At 43.0% G+C, this 19,784-nt stretch overlaps 1 protein-coding gene across 4 annotated transcripts; it reads right to left on the reverse strand.

Annotated features, from left to right (window-relative positions):
- Window positions 1–145: 145 nt before the first annotated feature.
- Window positions 146–13,480, reverse strand: LOC101070267 (high-affinity choline transporter 1-like). Of its 4 annotated transcripts, XM_029844874.1 has the most exons (10): window positions 13,313–13,480; window positions 9,832–9,870; window positions 3,524–3,715; window positions 3,065–3,178; window positions 1,993–2,148; window positions 1,762–1,910; window positions 1,519–1,662; window positions 1,251–1,404; window positions 878–1,095; window positions 146–770 (listed from the first exon to the last, which is right to left on the reverse strand). In XM_029844874.1, exons 3-10 carry the CDS (start codon window positions 3,705–3,707, stop codon window positions 255–257), a joined length of 1,635 nt encoding a protein of 544 aa, XP_029700734.1. In that variant the 5' UTR covers window positions 3,708–3,715; window positions 9,832–9,870; window positions 13,313–13,480; the 3' UTR covers window positions 146–254. The 4 variants fall into 4 exon arrangements, with proteins under 4 accessions (XP_029700734.1, XP_029700724.1, XP_003962136.2 ...); XM_029844864.1 differs by lacking the exon at window positions 13,313–13,480 and having other exon boundaries at window positions 1,762–1,954; window positions 2,079–2,148; window positions 9,832–9,929; XM_003962087.3 differs by lacking the exon at window positions 13,313–13,480 and having other exon boundaries at window positions 9,832–9,929.
- Between the last annotated feature and the right edge of the window lie 6,304 nt (window positions 13,481–19,784).

A 19,784-nucleotide genomic window follows, 5' to 3' on the forward strand; every position in this document is an offset into this window, starting at 1 on the left:
TGATGGGTGCGATACATTTTCCTTTGTTTTATCCTGTCAGGTAGCATCTCATAAATGATGCGTTATGAACAGTCTATACATCAAAAAGGAGAGAATGTTTATGTCTTCCATAAAGACCACAATGTACATCTTGATGCATTTTGTCTTTTTTTTTTTCAGGTGAAGAGTTGTCAAAGGTCTGCTGATCACTTAAGATTACCAAAAAAAAAAGAAAGGCTACATTTTATTAAAAAAAATGTACAGTGTATTTTAATTCACATTTTATTTGTACTCTGGTTGTAAGACAGCATCAGGTCCATTCTGACAGAAACATGTTCTTCCTCTGCTGGGATTGTGGTTACTTTGAAAACATCCCATCGTCGTGGCAGCAACCTGTGGTTGAACATGAACTCAGCCAGACGGGAAATGACCAAGATGGTTGTGAAACTAAAGAGCATGGACACTGTCCTGACAGGCGACGACTGGGTGTAGACGCCATCGACCAGCGTGCAGCCGGGGAGACGAAGCAGAACAGGAAGGCCTATGCTGTTCTCGCCCAGCAAAATTCTAAAAGTCAGGCCAATAATGGCGCCAGCAAAGCCGCCATATCCGTTTGTCATTTGAAAGAAGAGCACAGAGATTAAATGAGGGAATATGAGCGTATAGGACAGGTCAAGTGCAAGAATCCAGAGAGTCAGCAGGCTGTTACTGGTGGAGGTCAAGGCTGTTCCAGCCACACCCACCACCACCACAGTGATGCGGATCACCCACTGCATTTCTTTGTTCGATGCCTAAAACCAAAGATATCAATTTAAAAAAAAAATCCTTTTAATTGGTTTGTTTCTCCACACTGTGCCTCTTTGCTACCGCGATCATCATCTAGGAGCTGTTGTCTTACCTGTTTACGCACTATGTTCTTGTAGATGTTTGAAGAGAAAATAGACGTTGCAGACAGCATGCCGGAGTCTGCCGATGACATCACAGCAGCAGTGATAGCTCCGATTCCAACGACTGAGATGTAAGATGGAGCGAGGTTCTGCAGGGCCAGAGGCATGATGAAGGATTGTTCCCCCCTCTCATACGGAGATGGAGATCCATACAGCGTTTGGTTCCAATCTGTGCAGCGGAAACTCAAACATTGTAAATTTTCTCTCCTTTTCTCTGTGTTTTTGTAGCTGAAAAGGTGAAACTGCTGATCTTTAATTGTAAATATCAATGTTTTTTTCCACAACTGATTACCAAACGTCCTCACACATATCTGGCTTACTGACCTGTGGAAGCAGCGACAGCCCCAATCAAGACGGAAGGAATTCCCAGAATAGATACCAGAGCTGCAGCGCCAAAGCAGCAAATCTGAGCCTTTCTAGGAGAGGAAGAAGACAGAATTCTCTGGTGGAAACACTGAAATGCAAGACTACCAAGACCCTGGACAAACAGAGACAGGGAGACAAACGATAAGGACAAATAAAAGATGAAAAGGCATCTGTCTTTACATCATGTAGCATTTAGCATGTGGTTAATAATGAATGTTCAGCTCACAATCATTAGGAACTCATCAATCCAGTTCCAGATGTTCCCTTTATTCAAAGTACCGAGCCACGGTTCTTGAAACCCCTTTTTGAAAGCGGTCTCAGTGATGCTTACAGATATTTTGCTGGTCATCAGGTAAGGGACACACAACCACTGCCAACAAATCCAGAGGCCATCAAAATGAAGCTTGTAAGGCAGATATTTTTATATAGATATTGTACATCCTGAAACAAACAACACACGGTAACTCACCAAACTGAAAAAAACTAAAGCGAGCTGGATGACATCAGTGTAGGCCACCGAATAAAGGCCTCCCATTAGTGTGTAGATAATGGCAACAACAGCGGAGATCCAAACAGAATAGCCGAAGGGCAAATCCAGTATCACACTCAGCGTTGCCCCTGTCGGTTGAACATGCAAATGCAGACGTATGGAAACGATTTTACTGCATTTACCACCCAGAGTGTTTGAAACTGGACTTACCCAAGCTAAACAGGGTGCAGGCCACCCACAGTATATCTGACATCAGAGCTGGAAGCACCAGAAAAGCACTCAGCACGTTGCCATACCTTGACTGGAATGGGTCCATCATGGTGATATACTTCCTTTCCCTCATCGGCTTGGCCATGAAGAGACCACCTGTTGCAGATATTCCTGAATTTAGGCTCCCATTAATTCACAGTGAGTAGAATGAAGCCATTTCAAGTGTTACAGAAGTTATAAACAAGTTAATGTGTCACGTTGGTCAGCACAGCTGAATCAGACTGCAAATCCCTGTTCTCAGGTTTGGTAGGAAAATTCCTCACTCTTTTTCAATTCATGGGTCACCTCTGTGAATCCTCCATCTTCTGGATCAACTAATATCCAATCCTCTCTAACAACATTTATATATCTATTTTTCAGTCTGCTGGTTCTTCTGCCCGGCACTTCAATCCTCAGCATTCTTCTAATAGATTAATTGTCCCTCTGGCCTCTGAATAAGTTCAAACCATCTCAGTCTGTCCTCTCGCTTTACCATGAACATTAACATCTACCATTTCTCCCAAAGAGACTTAGAACAGCATTAAAAATAGTGGTTCCCACACCTCTTTTTGCAGCTTTGACTACCTTTTGTGGATTAAAATCATTTCACAATATGTATAGAGAGCTCACTACTATGCAATAATACCACATACAGCTATTATTGTTTTCATAGTACATCAAACATCTTTAACCAAACTGAAAACAAGGGACATAGTCACTTTTACAGTAGAAACGTGACACTCTTTTTTAAAAAATGATTCTGCTTTAAATTAAGACACATTGTCTATTTAAACAATACACTTAAAAAAATGTGGCAATATAAATATTACTCCCTGTATAAATACCAGCACTCTTCTAGGAGGTGCTCCCCCCAGTTTGAGAACCACTGCATAAGAAGATGGATGGAAGGATGGAGTTTAACAAGTAAAATAACCCATCTCTGCATTTAGCCACTGTGTAAATAGTGGACTAAAGACAGTTATTTTCTATCCCTCTGATATAAATGCAGCATTCCCTCTTTTGTAAGACTTACCAATTACAAATGACAGCGAGTACTGAACAGGCATAAGAGCCCATATTAAACCCAATTTAGGATTGTAAACAATCTCGGCCACACCCATGATAAATCCACCTCCAACCCAGGTAGCTGCAAAAGAATGACAGACAAGCATTATGTATGCAACACGCTGGAAAACCCCATACTGTATTTAGATCTTTTTGAAACAAAATTGCAGACAATCTAAACCAATCTACAGGTCATCAAATGGCAATCTTCTGCAGGAGAATGACACTTCATGCATGTATCCTCCTCACAGTCATGCAGGCTATTGAATTTTTAGCCAATAGATTTTTGATCTGATGGTGCAGTTATTGATATCCTAATTTCTAAAGAGTCAGTAATAGACCCAAAAGGTTACATTATGGGCAGTATATTGGAACCTTTGTATTTTATTTAGGCTTTATTCTACTTAAAATCATCATAGAAGTTTACCAGTCATGGTGAAAATGCCAACAAGCCAGTCTATATTCCTGTTTCCCAAAAGCAAAGCTTCCCGTCTGTCTCCATTGCCCTTCTTCTCAGCTTTCTTGGACTTCCAGGCCGCAAACAGTCCAATTCCCAAAATCACGATGTAGAAGACAATCACCATAATAAGACCTGGGACATTCAGAGCCATGTTGACTGCTGGAAGACAGATGGGATGAGTGAGCAATCTAAGACTGAACATTGTGACCGTGTAGAAATGAAGCCAGTGATGGATGGTGACGTTCAAAATTGTGGCAGTTTAATTAAGTTCAACCGATGATATGATCACACCATCATATTATTCATGTACGCTCTAGTGTAGGGTTCAACAACTGTCACAGTAACCTTTCCAAAAACAGCTGTCAATATATGAGTGTACATTTAATTGTTTTTTTAGCTGAAGAGTTTGATCATAGAAGTTTTTAGAATCAGAATTTATCACCAATTACTTTGGTGCACACAAGAAAATGGACTTAATTGGTGCAAAAGACAAACATATGGATTATAAATCAGAATTAGAATAAACAGGGATAAAATACAACAAATGCAAATAGAATAAAAAATGCATTTAAAGCAATAATTAAATATATACAAATATGTACACATGTGAATATAGAAATATGTATCCATACACGTGTGTATAAATAAACACATACACACACATACATACATATACAAGCAGGCTCCGTCAATCTAACAAGGATAGACAAGATGGGTTGGATTCCTGTGTAGCCTGAACCAGCCGCCAGCTGAATAGGGAACCAAGTCCTACTGCAGACACCTCCAGAGTGCAAAAGGAAGGGAGGAGCTGTTACACCACCCCCCCTCCCCCCAATAAAAAAGGAGTTCTGTCAGGAATGTAAAACATTTAGCAAACATTCACTGGCAAACCACATTCTGCAGCTCAGTAACCTTGGTACCAGAGGAAGAATTTAAAAGGGAGTGGATCAGAATTTGCCGCAGGAGAGTGTGGAAAGTGTGTGCAGAGTCTCCTGTCAGAAGGAGCTTCAACTCACACATCTGAGAGAGCTTTGACCATGTCCCTTTGACATCATGTTCCGTGCCTCCATTATTGAGGCAGCTGACCGGTGCTGTGGCCACAAGGTGGTTGGTGCCTGTCGTGGTGGCAATGCCTGAACCCACTGGTGGACACCAGCAGTGAGGGATGCCGTCAGGCTGAAGAAGGAGTCGTATTGGGCCTTACTGGCCTGTGGGACTCCTGAGGCAGCAGATAGGTACCGGCAGGCCAAGCGGAGTGCAGCTATGGCTGTTGCCGAGGCAAAGACCCGGGCATGGGAAGAGTTCGGTGAGGTCATGGAGAACGACTTCCGGACGGCTTCGAAAAGGTTCTGGACCACCATCCGGCGTCTGAGGAAGGGGAAGCAGTGCACTGTCAACACTGTGTATAGTGGCGATGGTGTGCTGCTGACCTCAACTCGGGATGTTGTGGATCGGTGGAAGGAATACTTGGAAGACCTCCTTAATCCCACCAACACGCCTCCCAGTGAGGAAGCAGGGCCTGGGGACCTGGGGACAGGCTCTCGTATCTCTGGGGCTGAAGTTGTCGAGTCAAAAACCTCCTCGGTGGCAAGGCCCCGGGGGTGGATGAGATCCCCCCGGAGTTCTTTAAGGCTCTGGATGTTGTAGGTCTGTCGTGGTTGACTTGACTCTGCAACATCGCGTGGACATCGGGGGTAGTGCCGCTGGATTGGCAGACCGGGATGATAGTCCCTGTTTTTAAGAAGGGGGACCGGAGGGTGTGTTCCAACTATAGGGGGATCACACTCCACAGCCTCCCTGGTAAGGTCTATTCAGGGGTACTGGAGAGGAGGGTCCGCCGGATAGTTGAACCTCGGATTCAAGAGGAGCAATGTGGTTTTCGTCCTTGGCGTGGAACAGTGGACCAGCTCTTGTTGTGAAATATAGCGAATTGCATTTTATGTTATAGCTATTTTAATAAAAGTAGAGTAGTTTCGTAGATAATGCGAGAAGGAATAACTGGGGTAAAGTGGACTGGGAAAACTGTATGCGAGCGTGTTTGTGGGAAGGAGGACAAAACAATAATGTGTGATATCTGCTTGGGTTAGGGTTCTCAAGGCTGTGCTCCTGTGCGTAGACCGAGAGCGGGAGTATGACGCGGGATTGGCGAGTGCAAGTGTGGGCAGGAGGAAATACAGTCGTGGTAGGAGAGTGGCAGTTTGAAGAAGGAGCAATAGGTGGCGGCATAGGACACTCAGGCGTAGACGTGAGGATGAGAGTGAGGATGAAGAAGGCGGCTTTGGAGGCGGAGTGAAGGCATGTGACAGGCTGACGCTCAACTGGGAGCCGCCTCCACGGCAGGCGGGGGCCTCGGGCAGTGTACAGCTGAGAGGGCCCACACTGGGGGGGGGGCATGGCCTCATCTGTGGTGTGTAAATTGGACATATTCATACTCAACCTGAAGTCTATATATAAATTCTGAGTAATCTACATCAGCCATGTCTGTCAGTAGCTGCTGTTATTTCTTCGTCGGTCGTCCAGTGTTGATTATAACTCCGAATCAATGCTTCAATCACTACCTCTATATCTAAACATCTTAAAGCATTACAGCATAGTTGTTTATTTATATTTCAGATCTCTTTTATGGTAATGTTTTTTAATTTGATTTTATTTTGTATTTACCTTTAGCAATAAGCATAATAATCCAGAGTAGTAACACGGAGCTGGATGAGTTTATAATTGTTTAGGAGTCCTCGCGTGCATTTGGGTCATCTGAATGGGAGCATTTTACATATATGAGGAGAGCTGGACGGTTCCTCTGGGTGCAGACAACGACAGACAACAAGCAGATCTAATCACGATGAGCAGCGACTGACGGTTTAGGGTCAGGGTCATGGCCCTTCAATCAGCAAACTGCCCCATAAACAGACATAAACCTACATAGTTACAGTAGGACAAGCAGGAGAGGATGATTGTTGTTGTTGACTGCGCTAGGTTAACATCTGTGTTTTAGGCCTGTCTGGTCGCCATTACGTTGACCTACAGCTGCAGTTACCCAGCAAGCATGTCGCCTTGTGTTACTGCTGCATCGATCATGCAGCAAATACGGCAAATTGACCCGCCTTCGATCCAGAGCCCACCTAGCCGCACAGAACGCTGGCATGTTTAATCTAGAATGTGGTGTAGTGAAGTACGGAGTCCTGGCTAATGAGTGAATCTCCTGGCACCAGGGCCCTGATGTGTATTAGCAAGTTGCTATGGCAATATTTAGAGACCAACATTAGATTGTATTGATTGTAAAAATGTGTTTACTTCTCCTCGAAATGATTCATTTAAAACATTGAAGTTTAGCTGTTGTGGTGCTGTCATGTAAGGGAGTGCTGGAGTTCTGCTGATTTAGTGTCGGATAAATATAAAGTAAATGTTTGAAAAGGCCACAAGAATGCCGGCGATGCTAAAGTTAGCCAGTTGCTCAGGCTACTGCAGTTACAGGCTAAAGCTCAGTAAATATGATTACAGTATTTGTGTCGCAGGGACCCCTTGGTAAAGGTAATAGCTTCAATTCAATTCAATTCAATCTTTATTTATATGGCACTTTTCATACGCTAGGTAGCACAAAGTGCCTCACAAAGGATAAAAACAGCAAAGAGAACAAGAGAATCAAGAAAAGGACACACACACACACACATGCATACAACACACTTACACACACACCCACACACATAAACAAGCTGAGGCAAGCTGAGACATGGCTGGGCACCGAGAGCTGAGGCGAAGGAGACGCCACCTTTGGAGGCCCACCAGGCCGATTGAGGTCACGGTCCGTGACCACAGGTGGTACCGCCACAAAGACCACCCCGACCCGGACAGACCGGAGGCTCCACACCAAAGCACAGAGCCCCCTAACCACCCAGGCCAGAGTCGACAATGGGACAGCACCCCCAGCGGTAGACCGGAAACATCTCCCAGCCTGGCAGGCCCCCATGAGGAAACACCATGAGGAAACACTGGAGCTAAAAACTGAAGGACTGAAACAGTAAATGGGATAAAAGGTATAAAAGCTAAAAACTGAGGAACTAAGAATTGAAGGAGTAAAACAGTACTAAGACTAAAACAGACTGAAACAGTAAATGCGATAAAAGGTGTAAAGACTAAAAACTGGGTTACTTTAAACAGATGTAAGAGTTTGGGGGGGGGGGCGGTGGCAGAGGAGAAGGAACTGTTCTTGTGGTGTTCCTTGAGGGGAGGGACTCAAAGAGTTTGTGTCCAGGGTGAGAGGGATCAGCAGTGAGTTTGCTTGCACACTTCCGGGGCTTAGAAGTGTACAGGTCAAGGTTAAATTATTTAACTATCACTGTAAACTATGTTTCCTTCAAAAGATTATTATTATTAATATTAATGATGATAATTACTCATATTCGTATCCTTGCATTAGTGTTTTTTCGGCAAACAACAACAAACCCAGCAACAAAAATAATGAAATCTATCAGCCACCTTTCTGCTCCCCTCTGCATTTCAAGTTGCGGTTTGATCCTGGGGCCGGCACACCCGGCTGGCCCTGAGCCACACGTTATGTGTCTTTACGAGCAGAACTGGGGCGTAGTGGCTCTGCTACATACCTGCTGGTTTCTGTTACGCTTGCAACCACTCATTTGTGGCGTAGAAAAGTGTACAGTTATTGAAACATTTCTTAAGATAAAAGATGTATTTGCAATTAATAATTGATGCCCTGCACATTTTAATGAAAGACAATGACAAACACACACAGACAGAGAAAGGGGCAGTGCGTTTAAATTCCAGATTAGTTTTGATTGGTGTTGCTTAGGACTTTATGTAAATAGCCTTTTATTAATCTCATGACCATATAATTAAAAGGTCTAAAATGTTAGGGTCCAGGGTTCTGGACTGTTTTTTTCCTGCAGGGGTTCGTGGTAGAGCCATGCGCCTGTCACAGGTTGACGCACCTGCAGGCTATCAGCGATCAGCCGACTATCTAAAGACTGGACTCCTGCCTACCAGTGTCGGAGTATTTTGGTGTTTTTGGTGACTTTGGAGTGTTGTTGTACTGGGAATATTTTGGTGCGTTTTTGGTCTTTTGTCTTTGGTGCGTTCCCCTGCCCGTTGGAGGGCTTCATGCCGTCCGGCTGGACTTCTGAAACGAGCTTAACCCGACTCCTGTGTTGGCTCCGCGCTGGAGCTCTCTGCGCACCAGAAGTTCGAACTGTTGCTTCCCTGCAGTCCAGGAGGACTGCCGTTTTTGTGTTTGCTAAATAAAACGTGGTTTTAGATTCATCACTGCGTCCTTGCCTGCTGTTAAAACCTAGACTGTAACATAAAATCAATGATCCAAAAGCATCTGGGAGGTCCAGAGATTCGGGCAGGTGAGTAATCAGGCTGTAAGGCCAGAAGACAATCAGGTAACCATGTTGATTACTGCATGGGAGATGTCCTGAGAAGCCTGAAGCTATGTGACGCTGATCAACAGGTGTATGCTCAAGTGAGAGAGGTTTCTGTATGCATTATCTAAGCACAGTAACTATGGGATGCCACATGATAAGCTAAGACAAGGCAATCTGAAAACATCTAAAGCAAAAGTGTCAGCCGATGCGTCATCGTGTGGACTGGCATTCAGCGGGCTGTACATCAGGTTCACTCTCACCATCTGAACAGCAGAAGTGAAAAAAGATGGTTTTGGGCCACAAATGGGTCATGAGATGTTCCAAGACTAATGGGAAACCACTTCACACAGGTGACTGGTCATAAACCCTTTCTCAGGCTGCTTGAAGGACTGGATCTTCTGCCTCAAAGAACCGAGTGATTCTGAATGAGGCTCATGCGCTCTTTTTACAGCTGACGAGCTACCTTGATCACCTGTGAATGCGAACTTCTCAGATGAACAAGAGCTAATTAAGACTACAACAACATAAGTGTGACCTTTTTAGCTGAACCTGTAATTTCCTCATATTGTCAAATGAAAGGACTAGGTCGAGACTGAGAATGTGTGCTCACATGAGGGGATGTGTTGTGCAGAAGGTTGGCCTGTGCACGCAGACCAGGAACCAATGACAGAAAAGTGCATTAAATGCAAAAGACACATCCATTGCTAAAACTCACAAGTTAGACTTCTTACTCTAAAATTAACTACCTTTGGACAGTGCTGAGAACAATGGACCATTTTAGTAAATACACTCTAGTCAACAGTAGATCTCTTAATGAAAGAAAATAGTTATCAAAGATGCTTGCAAAATATAGACAAGCAACCAGTAAAATAATTGGCCAAAGTCATGGTTACTTACCAGTCCTTGTTAAGGGCACCAGCGGGTCTCCTGTGTCTTCTAAAATAAACACCATAGGAAACCTTTTGTGAGAGTGTGCAAGAAAGATTTGCTTAAAAGCCTCAACCCAGAATTTTTTTCTGCGGCAGACCAGTTATGCAAGTCAAAGACAGAACCATCCCACAGTTACAATGTCAGATGTGCAAATCATGATCTTCATCTAAGATTAAAAACCAGAGAGGGCAAACATTAGGACAGTAAACCATTTTCAACACTATTCAAATTTGAGCTTGTAGCCATTCAGTACCTTGGTACTCAGCTATAGAAAATACGCATATGAGTTTGAAGCAGTGTCATGTAAAGCAGTGGGACACAGGAAACACAGGAAAATTTTGCTCTGGGAGAACAGAACAGAAATTAAGTAATGCCAAGACCTTGCAAATAAACTAAATGCTTTTGCAAATATGTATCATGGTTTGCAAATGGAAAACACCATTCACAATATCTTGCATTTCAAATAAATACATTTTAAAAAAAAAAAGAAAAAAAATCTACAACTATGTTGACTAGACATTTGCACATCAAAAGAAAAAAAAAAGACGTAGATGTATGAAGAGAAACAGTCATTCGCTTGGTAAGTGATTGATTGTTAGTGCTGAGAAATACCCAATTCCAGAAATGTGCAAAACACTTTCAGTCTATTCACAAGGAATTCAATCAATCCAGTCATACAAGTCAACCTAGCCAAAAACACTCCTGTTTGGCTTTTTCTTGTCATTCATGTAGAGGCAAGGGCCTCCATGTGAGGAAGGAACGAAGCAATATGTTTCCTGGAATTACAAGGTTTTGTTATAATAAATCACATAGAAGGAAAGTGAATGACAAACAATATCCACCAATCATCAACAACGACCTCATACAGAATCAGAGCTCAAATTCTACTATTTGGCTGACTGTTGTTACGGACAGGTTTTTATTCTGTTCTATGTAGAACATCCTCACCACCATAATTTGCCCCCCAATACTTTGCACATATTGTAACTCTGTCGAAGAAACACAACAAGGAAAGGGTACATATTATACAATCATTATTTCAACACAATGACAGCCTGATTTTCCATTAAAATACAATTAGGTACATTTATCTGTGGAAAATAATGGCAGCTTTCTTTCACTCCTTCCCTCCTCTTCATTAGCAATCAACTCTGTTTGTGTGTGAACAGGAGTCGTAAGTGCCTGTAAATCCTGATGATAACTGGATTGCTGCCTGCTGCTATGCTGACACTCCATCTGATACCAGCCTTCGCTGTCCGAACATTCCCAGTTTTCCCAGCTTTTCAAGTTAAAACAGGAGCCATGTCATCGTTGATATGAAGAGAATGGTTACTATTTGCTGGGTTAACCTAAGGGTAGCAAGCTGGGAGAGGTGGGTATCAAAAATGCCAAGCTTTGGATGGACAGGTGAGGCAGCTGTTAGCATTTTGTCCTCCTGTGTTATGGTTCACATTCGGCTCCTTGATGATAAGAAAAAAAGGAATTAAGTTGAAATGGCATTTGAGTTTTCTTTTTACTTGGGAGAGCAACACATCTGCTGTCATCTGCTACTTTTTACTAGTACTTCATCTGTGAATTACACGTTGATGTTGATTGTGTTTTGTTATGCAAATAGACTCCAGTGTCTTGCATGTAATCATGGCCTAAAGGAGTTCTGTTTCCAATTGCTAAGCGTAGCTCATGCTATTATCACTTGGGGGGAGAAAAAAACCTAAAATTAGATCTAATCTTGTTTTGTCATCTTCTCCCCTGTTTTTTATTGGGTCATTTGTGAATTTGCTACCTTGCTCAAGAGTACCTCGGCAGGGTTCTGAAGGTTTTCTGGCACATTCCTTGACTACCAGAACACCTTCAATGTTTTGTCTGCACTGAGGCTTGAACAGAGACTCCTCCACTTCTCAGCCCAGCCCCCAACAGACTGAGCTACCACTACTCACAATCAAACCATCTGATATATTTCTTTTGGTCCTCGGTAAAATCCGATGCGGTCAAATTCTGTTACTCCTGTCACATTTGCCAAATGACAGGTAAACCAAATCAGTTTATTCATTAATCTCCATTGCATCCAGTAATTGCTGAGCCATTTAAACACATTTTATTGGAATGTGTCAGACCCTGGCCCAAAACAAAGGGGGCACCCCAGTACCTGTTCATTCTGATATGCACCAACAGATGCTCTCCTGAGGATGTAACATTCCACATTTTAAGGGGTTAAGCAGTGGTTGTATTCTTTTCTGTTTTTGTGTGGTTATATTCTGTGTTTGCCTAAAATACCTAATAAAAAACTGGGAGGTTTGCTTATAACTTTTACAGCGTGTGACACAGGCGCTCCTAGGCTCGGGGCATAACAGTATCCTTCCATGTGACATGATCAACCAGATTCCATTGCAAATTCAGACATGTAACAGGAAAAAGTTTAGATTATGATTAGAATGCTACGTGGGAATCTAGCAAAGGCACAAGGGCAGGTAAGAGGAGAAGATAGATGAAAGAGATGCAGGTAGGTGAAAGAGTAGGGAAGAATCCTACTCATGAGTTAGTTCATGTAATTAGGATGCATTGGAACCAATTCCACTTAAAACTCCAGAAAGTTTGTTAGCTTTTGGCAAGGAGTCCTAGTGGAGCTCTCTTCAACCACGTGAATCTTGAAGGGGTCCATCTGCAACCTGCCCTCAGAAATGACATATCCCAAGAACACAACTGATGGAATGTGAGATATCAAATTTAACACATTTTATGGAGAATGTGATGACACAGATTTAAGCTTCTTTTAAAAAAAAAAAAAAAAAAAAAACTTTTATTCTGTTAAGAAATAACACCATCTTATTTGGCTGGAATGAACGACTTCAAGTGTGCTCTCTTAAGTATCACACTGTCTATCAAAACCGTAGCCATGGTAACACATGAAGACATCACACCAGGGAGGGTAGAAGAAGTGTCTTAGAAGAGTTAAGAGACATTTTCAGCATAAGGTTAACAGACGTATGATCCCACTTTGTTAAAAGAGGAGACCAAGCCCACAGCGACTACCAATGAGTTGCCTGTGCCACACACATGCTGTCATCTCATTCAGATGAGCTTTGAACAGAGGTGGATGTGAGGACAGCTGGTGTAAAACACTGATTCCAGCTGCTTTTAAAATATCTAACTCCAATGAAGTGTTCCTTTATTCAAGCTGACCAACTGTGTTTAGCTGATACGGCTAGCACATGTCTGTTGTCAAAGCTTTGTGTTGTGTTTTTTCAGGATAAAAACACAAGATCTAGCTCCCCCCCGCAGTCGATTTGTATTGATACTTCTTTTGAAGAGAATAGGTGGAACCACTGGTGGTTTCACACGGCAGCTTCACAGCATCCATCTGGGTCACCCCGACTTGTCTCCGTTCTTACACTTTGTCCTCACTTGGCAAAATTAAATGCAAATCATCCTGGCAGCAGGTTTTATTTACCTCTTTGCTCTTGTAAAATAATTCCTCTGGCTCTCTTGTCCTTGGCAGAATGGTGCCCTCTATTTAAAGTTAAATCATTAAAAGAAAAATCCAGAAAAAGCAAAAATTAAAACAATATAGAGGAAATTGGTGGCATACAATCAAACCAGCAGTTAATAACAAGCTAGGTCAAACAGAAGGAAGACAGGAGAACACAGGTGCAACACATTTGGGGACCATAACAGGTGGGACACAGGTGAGAAGAATGAAGTCATCACAGGATGACTAGAGAACAGCCTATCGGAATTTGCATGGCGTTTGCCCAAGAACCAAGTGCCGCCACTTGGCAATCATTTAGCTGCAAATTCTTGCGAGAGTTGTGCTACACCTGTATCTTTATTCTCTGTGATGTGTTTTTACACTGAAGACATTCCTTCACAAAATAATTCTCATTTGTAGTGTTTTGGTGCATCACGGTCTGCTGATGCTGGTCATTAATTGAATATTGCTGCGTCCATGCTGAAAACATTGACCTTTAATCTTGATCTACTTTTTGTTTCTCCTCTTTCCTTTCTTTGCCTCTCATTACCTGTTTTTCTCTTCTCCTTCCCTTTCACCTTGTGTCTTTTCTCCTCCACTGCAGCTCACTTTTTTTTCCAAAGGAGAAAGGAGATACCCAGATTCAGGATCCATTATTGATGATGATCTGTGACTGCTGAAGCTCCTGGCCCCTGATCTGGAGCTATTTAAGGTGTGACAGAGTGGAACACCTTGTGTCCTGATTAATGGAGCAGTGCCCTTCACACAGCATCAGCCCATGTGAAATCCAGTCAGTTCTTCTCAAACCACGTTGCTCGAGGACAATTTAGGCCTCTGCATTAACACGGTTGCATCTAAATAAAAGGCTGTTTAGTCTGAGTGTGAAGGTGCCACAGTGAGGGGAAAGGTTCTGGTTCGACTCTGGCAGAAACTGTTAACAAAAGTGATCGCAGCAAGAAACCCGGGACATTTCTGGGCATTTTTCTGTTCTAAGGCCTCCCGCAGCTCTATATAATTTGTTTTTACACCTCTGTAAGGTAACATTTCTCAGAAATGTTTTCAGATGCAATCGTCCCTTCATACTGGTTTTACATGAAATTACCCTCTCAGCTGACAAAGCCTTCCAGTTAAGTAAAGATCCAAGTATCCGGGGCTTCACCAGAAGTTGCTTTTGGTCCCAGTAAACACATCCATCTCATGTCTCAGACCCATAGCTCTTGTTTAGTGGTTATCGATCTTACAGCACAGAGCGCTGCTGGCTTGTTGTATTTACATGGCTGAGAGGGGCTGAGCGGCGCCTATTCCTGGAGACAGATGAAGGCCTGCTGATGGAACACCTGGGAATGCCACATTTATCATCGTCATCCTTGTTACCACACATCCACAGATCATGTCCACCCCCTTGTCCCCCGTTCTCCCCTTGTTTTCTCATTGTTCTTAACTCAAAGTGAGTCCCTCTCCAAAAAGTTGCTTTCTTTGGTTGCCTTTCAAACAACCTTTAAAGTGAAACAAATATTTATTTTATCCGTCTGAATGTTGAATGCTGTTGATAGCTTAATGTATCAGGATTATCAAACATGTGACCCGTCTGTGTTTTAATATCCTGGATCTGGTTAATATAGGCTCCCTACCTGACACGTTGACAAATACTTGAATGGTCTCCTACCTGTTAATTAGAGCGTGGATCTCCTGTTGACTTAGTGCAAACATTCCCCTCATGGGATGAAGATCTGCATTCTTTATTTATACAGATGCGTTCCATTTCCAGGCAGCTGAAGGTGCAGTGAGAAGGCTTACATATTTGTTTACACGGGCTGTCAAAAATAGTCCAGGGGGCTCCCCAGAGAGGACCACATGCTGCACATCAAGTGATTGGCCGCCGAAATTCCTTTTAAAATTTTAGGATTTTAAACTCGCCGAGGTATTTTTGAACTTGAACAAAGAACAGAAATGTGCAGGAGGTGATAGATGGTGAGAAATTGGACCAAGCGGGGTCTCATTTGGGGGAAGGTGCCCGACAGTCGGTAACAGAGGGGTCTGAGAAGGCTCCCCGGAGAGACAAAGGAATAGAGTTTCAAAGCAGAAGCTTAACCTAAGCTGCAGCAGGATCCCATCAGCTGCAAAAGGTGAGAAATGGAGACGAAACAAATCCTGACTGGAAACATGCGGCCTGTGATTTTAAAGAGTCCTTGCCTTCATTAGGTCGATATACATCGTGCTGTTAGTGATTCTTGGGATCTGAGTTTGTAACCTCACTCCCCTTCAGTCGTAGTCGCACAGAGGAGATGTTCGACTGCAACTGAAGGTCTCGCAGTGTCATCCATCACCATGACTGCTCAGCTGACACACTTGGGATGAATCTGAGCTCTGGTTTAGTTTCCAAGGCTCTGTCAGTTGATCATAAATGGCTTTGATCATAAAGCAGCCTCTACACATATACGTATACTAAGGGTGGAAGTCATATGATGCCCTCACTCCCTTCACATCACTGTGGACTACATCAGTCTGCCTACCAGATGGACCGGACCACGGAGGACACCGTCGACCCCGTGGATCAAGCAGCCCTCATCCAGTTGGACCGCAAGGTCTTCAACGCCCATCTAGACTTCACATCCCCCTTCAGTACCATCTTACTACCACGGGTCCATAAACTGTCCCCTCTCAGACTGATCTCTGGTCCTGGACATCTTGATGTGCAGGCCGGAGCCTGACGAGGTCTTCTCCTCCAGGCTGAAGAACTTCCACCCAGAAGGTGTTGGACAATTAACCACGAGAGGTTTGCTCATATAGCGCAACACATCATTTTTTTTTTACATTTTTAGACTTTATATTCTACATCTATTTAGTCAGTGTACTATTTTTATATAATTTTATTTCTTCTAATTTGGGGCTTCTGGGTGCAACGTTCCGCTCTGTCCATGCAACATGTGATAGAATGACAGTAAGGAATCCTTGGATCTGTGAGCTGTGGATCACGAGGGCAGGGCGCTCCATCGGCTGCTCGGCTGTATTGAACTATAACAGGCACGACGGTCCAATTATTTCAGCACTGGTGTAAGGAGAAGCTGTGTGACAGGGTAAACAAAACATTCTGTCTTGTTAAATTTAGATCTTTAATAACTCCATCCTTCTTTTGCATTGAACACACACACACACACACACACACACACACACACACACACACACACACACACACACACACACACACACACACACAGAGTTGTACACACTATTTACAGATGACAGTGGGTGCACGCCATGATGGAAAATCATTTGTTCTCCTCATTCACAAATTGTTTCCCAAACGAACTTGTCATTTTAAAAATTGTGCCCGCGAATGAAGCTGTCATTTTACAAATTGTGTGTGTGGCGGAGAATAAAGAGCGCGAGGAGTGATTATGACAGCCGAGGCAGCGCGCGGGCATGCACTGGAAATAGGAAACACGAGCGTGACTGCTCTTCATTCAGTTTTACATTTCCGAGATTAATTTATTCAGCTTTGCATCACATTTTCATTATCTAAACCTGCATGGGCTAACTTTACGGGACACGGACTGCCTCTTTTTTTCCTGCCCTGTTTTTAATAGAATTAAATGACAGCCCACTGACTGGCCACAGCCCAGACATCTCCTTTTAGATCTCAACAAATCAGTTTAAAACACAGCCCCTGCCACTTGATGTCAAACTCCATTATGCCTGCGATGCTTTTGATTAAATTCATGCAACAAACAGACACTTTGATTGGATTGAAATGCACTTGAAGTGTTTTACAACCTTGAAAGCTTAGAGGTGCAGCGTGATCGCTACATTTCCGAGGAACTTTTATTTCAGTTTGGTGTTTTTTGGAGGGATAAGCATCAAACCCAGGGGTCTGGATCAGTCACCTGTGTTTAATATAAGAACAGCCAACAGTTCCAGCCACGACGGACAGTTTGTCTTCTTGCCTCGATGATCTGTCTTCGATATCCACTGATTTCAGTGTTGCTGCAAAGCTCCGCCCACAAAATATTGCAGTACCTGCCCGATGAAATAAGGTGTGTCCCTCAGAACACACAAGTTGGCCACCATTTTACAGTTCCGTCTTTTTGTTGTTGTCATGTGTGGGTGTTACCTGACATTTTATTGTAGGAAAAACACTTTTGAGTAAATTTCCGAGCTTGATGACCCAGTTTTCAGCTCATATAGGTTTTGTCTGCAGATATTTTTGCAAGCCTTTCAAAGATGCTGAGAGTTTTGAGCTTTCTCTCTTCTTCCTGCCTTTCCCTTCTTCTGCAACAAAGGCCTTGAGATGCCTCCAGAGGATACCTTTGCTTCTGCCTGGCTCCCCATATTCTGCCAGCTGTTCCTTTCATCAGGCTGAATGCTGACGCGTCAACATGTTTGTGATCACAGCCAACTCCTCACAGTCGCTCTTCTTTGTCTTTGACAGTGAATTTGATTCTTCTGCAACTTTCCCCCCTTCTCCTGTCACAATATATCATCTCCACCATGTTCTTCAACCATTTGTCTTTATAGCTGATGTTTCCTGTATTGTAATTGCGCAACCCCTGCAGTGTCTTTGATTCACACTCTACACCCTAAATGCTATTTACAATGAAAATGTCACTTCCCTTCTTGACCACCGGAATGCCAGCCTGCATATCTTTACAAGAATGCCTGAATCACTTGGAAATGTGGCTTTAAATTGCGCCTCTTTTCAAATTAATCTGCATCCCCAACTTGAAAGTAAATCATTACCTCAATCCAGTGTCTTGGGATTTAGCCTCAAACAGCTTAGCACAGCATAACATGCAACAGGATGAAGTAGAAATGTATTTAAATCTGTACATTTCTTGTTATAGCAATGGGATTTCTTCTGCTTCTCATTTAAAAGCTTTAAAAAGTGGCCGTGGCTTTCTGTAACTGGCATTATATAAATGAAAATAAATAGATTAGCATATCCAGCTACGGTAATGTCATGGTCCTGTGTGCGCATTATGAACCGATGTCTTCTCCTATGTGCCTAACGTACTCTTTTATGCAGTTCTAAACACTTGTTCTGATGCAAAATGGAAAGAAACTGGAGCTGGAACAGCTTTCTTCTGCCCCTGCGTGAGTTGACACCGACTTCTTTTTTTTCTCTGAATCCTGTCTTCTGAAAGCACTGTTATTATCCCCCTCGGGGCACCGCTGCACTGATGAAGGCTTTTAAAGCCCCCTCCGATGCGTCTCAACCACCCATTACCAAAATGGCGAATTAATCAGCCTTTAAACAGCAGGAGTCATCGTGCAGTCACGAGGCTGCTACGTTCATGATAAGTCATTAGGCAGGAGGAATGTTCAACTCCAGCTGCATGTTGAACAAAGACGTAATTCCCGCATGGATCCAGCCGATTTGCACGTTCACTCTTTTAAATGACTTCGACAATGTGAGCCGAATTTTAGAATTTTCTCTGCGGCAGTTGGTGTTTGGCTTGATCTCTGCAGCGCGGTACTCACCAACACGCCTGGGTTTGAGGGTAGGGTTTTTTTTTTTGGTGGGTGGATTTTTGGCCTCAGGCAAAACAAGTGAAAACATAAGTGACTGCGAGAATTCCTTCAAAAACAGTAATTAATGCCACAAATGTTAAGCCAAAGTGAGTATAAACAAAGTTACTATGAAGAGATAATTACCGGTAGTTAAAGAACAGTGGGAAAAAAATCCCCAAATGAATAAAAAACTAGATCAATGTCCTCAATGTAAATAAACAAAAGAAATTCCAGATTCATTGTAATTCTGTTCTATTTTGGAGTCTGAGGGAAGCTCACATTAAATAAAACCCCAACACATACGTATTTAAGCGCTAATAATATCAGTTAATGGCTTCCCATTCATTCCAAAGGGAAAAGATCATGATATCAAACAATGGGCACCATTTTCTGGGAATATCTTCTCATTACACGATGTGTATAGAAGACTTTGGGTAGATTTTTATTGCACGGAACATCTTTATTTCTGCTCCGGTGGGATCCTCAGAGGCAGACTCTAATTGGTCCTAATCGTTCATAACTGTCAAATGATAAACTGCCTTGGGCCTTTAATGGCACTGTTAAAGAAATAGAAGAAAATAGTGGCCAGTTCTTTTCCCATCAATACAGGTAGGTGCCCATTTTATCAGGTAATATGTGGCTGTAGACAACTTCACGAAGACACAGAGAGCAGCTTTTTGCACGCCCGTGTTCCCAGACAGGAGCACAAATATTACAAACAAAAGGCCTATACAGCATATCTGCAGATCTCACCAGAGATGTTGCTGACAAGTTTTTAGCGTTGAATAAATGGAGGAGCAAACGTCTCATACTTGAGACAAAAACACACACGGACATGCTGAATATCTACAGGCTCTTCTGAAGTCCCGTGTTTATCTTGGTCCTGTAGCTTTCTGCAGGTGTCTGCAGCCACCACCCCTTTAGATTCAGGTCTTCAGCGACATAA

Source organism: Takifugu rubripes, chromosome 1, assembly GCF_901000725.2.
Source record: "Takifugu rubripes chromosome 1, fTakRub1.2, whole genome shotgun sequence".
Taxonomy (NCBI): Eukaryota; Metazoa; Chordata; class Actinopteri; order Tetraodontiformes; family Tetraodontidae; genus Takifugu; species Takifugu rubripes.

Excerpts from the sequence above, each read along its gene's own strand:
- LOC101070267 (XM_003962087.3), bottom strand. The coding sequence starts at position 9,886 with ATGGTGTTTATTTTAGAAGACACAGGAGACCCGCTGGTGCCCTTAACA. Across the intron at positions 1,405-1,518 it reads TTGATGAGTTCCTAATGATT|GGTCTTGGTAGTCTTGCATT; the intron begins GTGAGCTGAACA and ends CTGTTTGTCCAG. Across the intron at positions 1,096-1,250 it reads GGCTGTCGCTGCTTCCACAG|ATTGGAACCAAACGCTGTAT; the intron begins GTCAGTAAGCCA and ends TCCGCTGCACAG.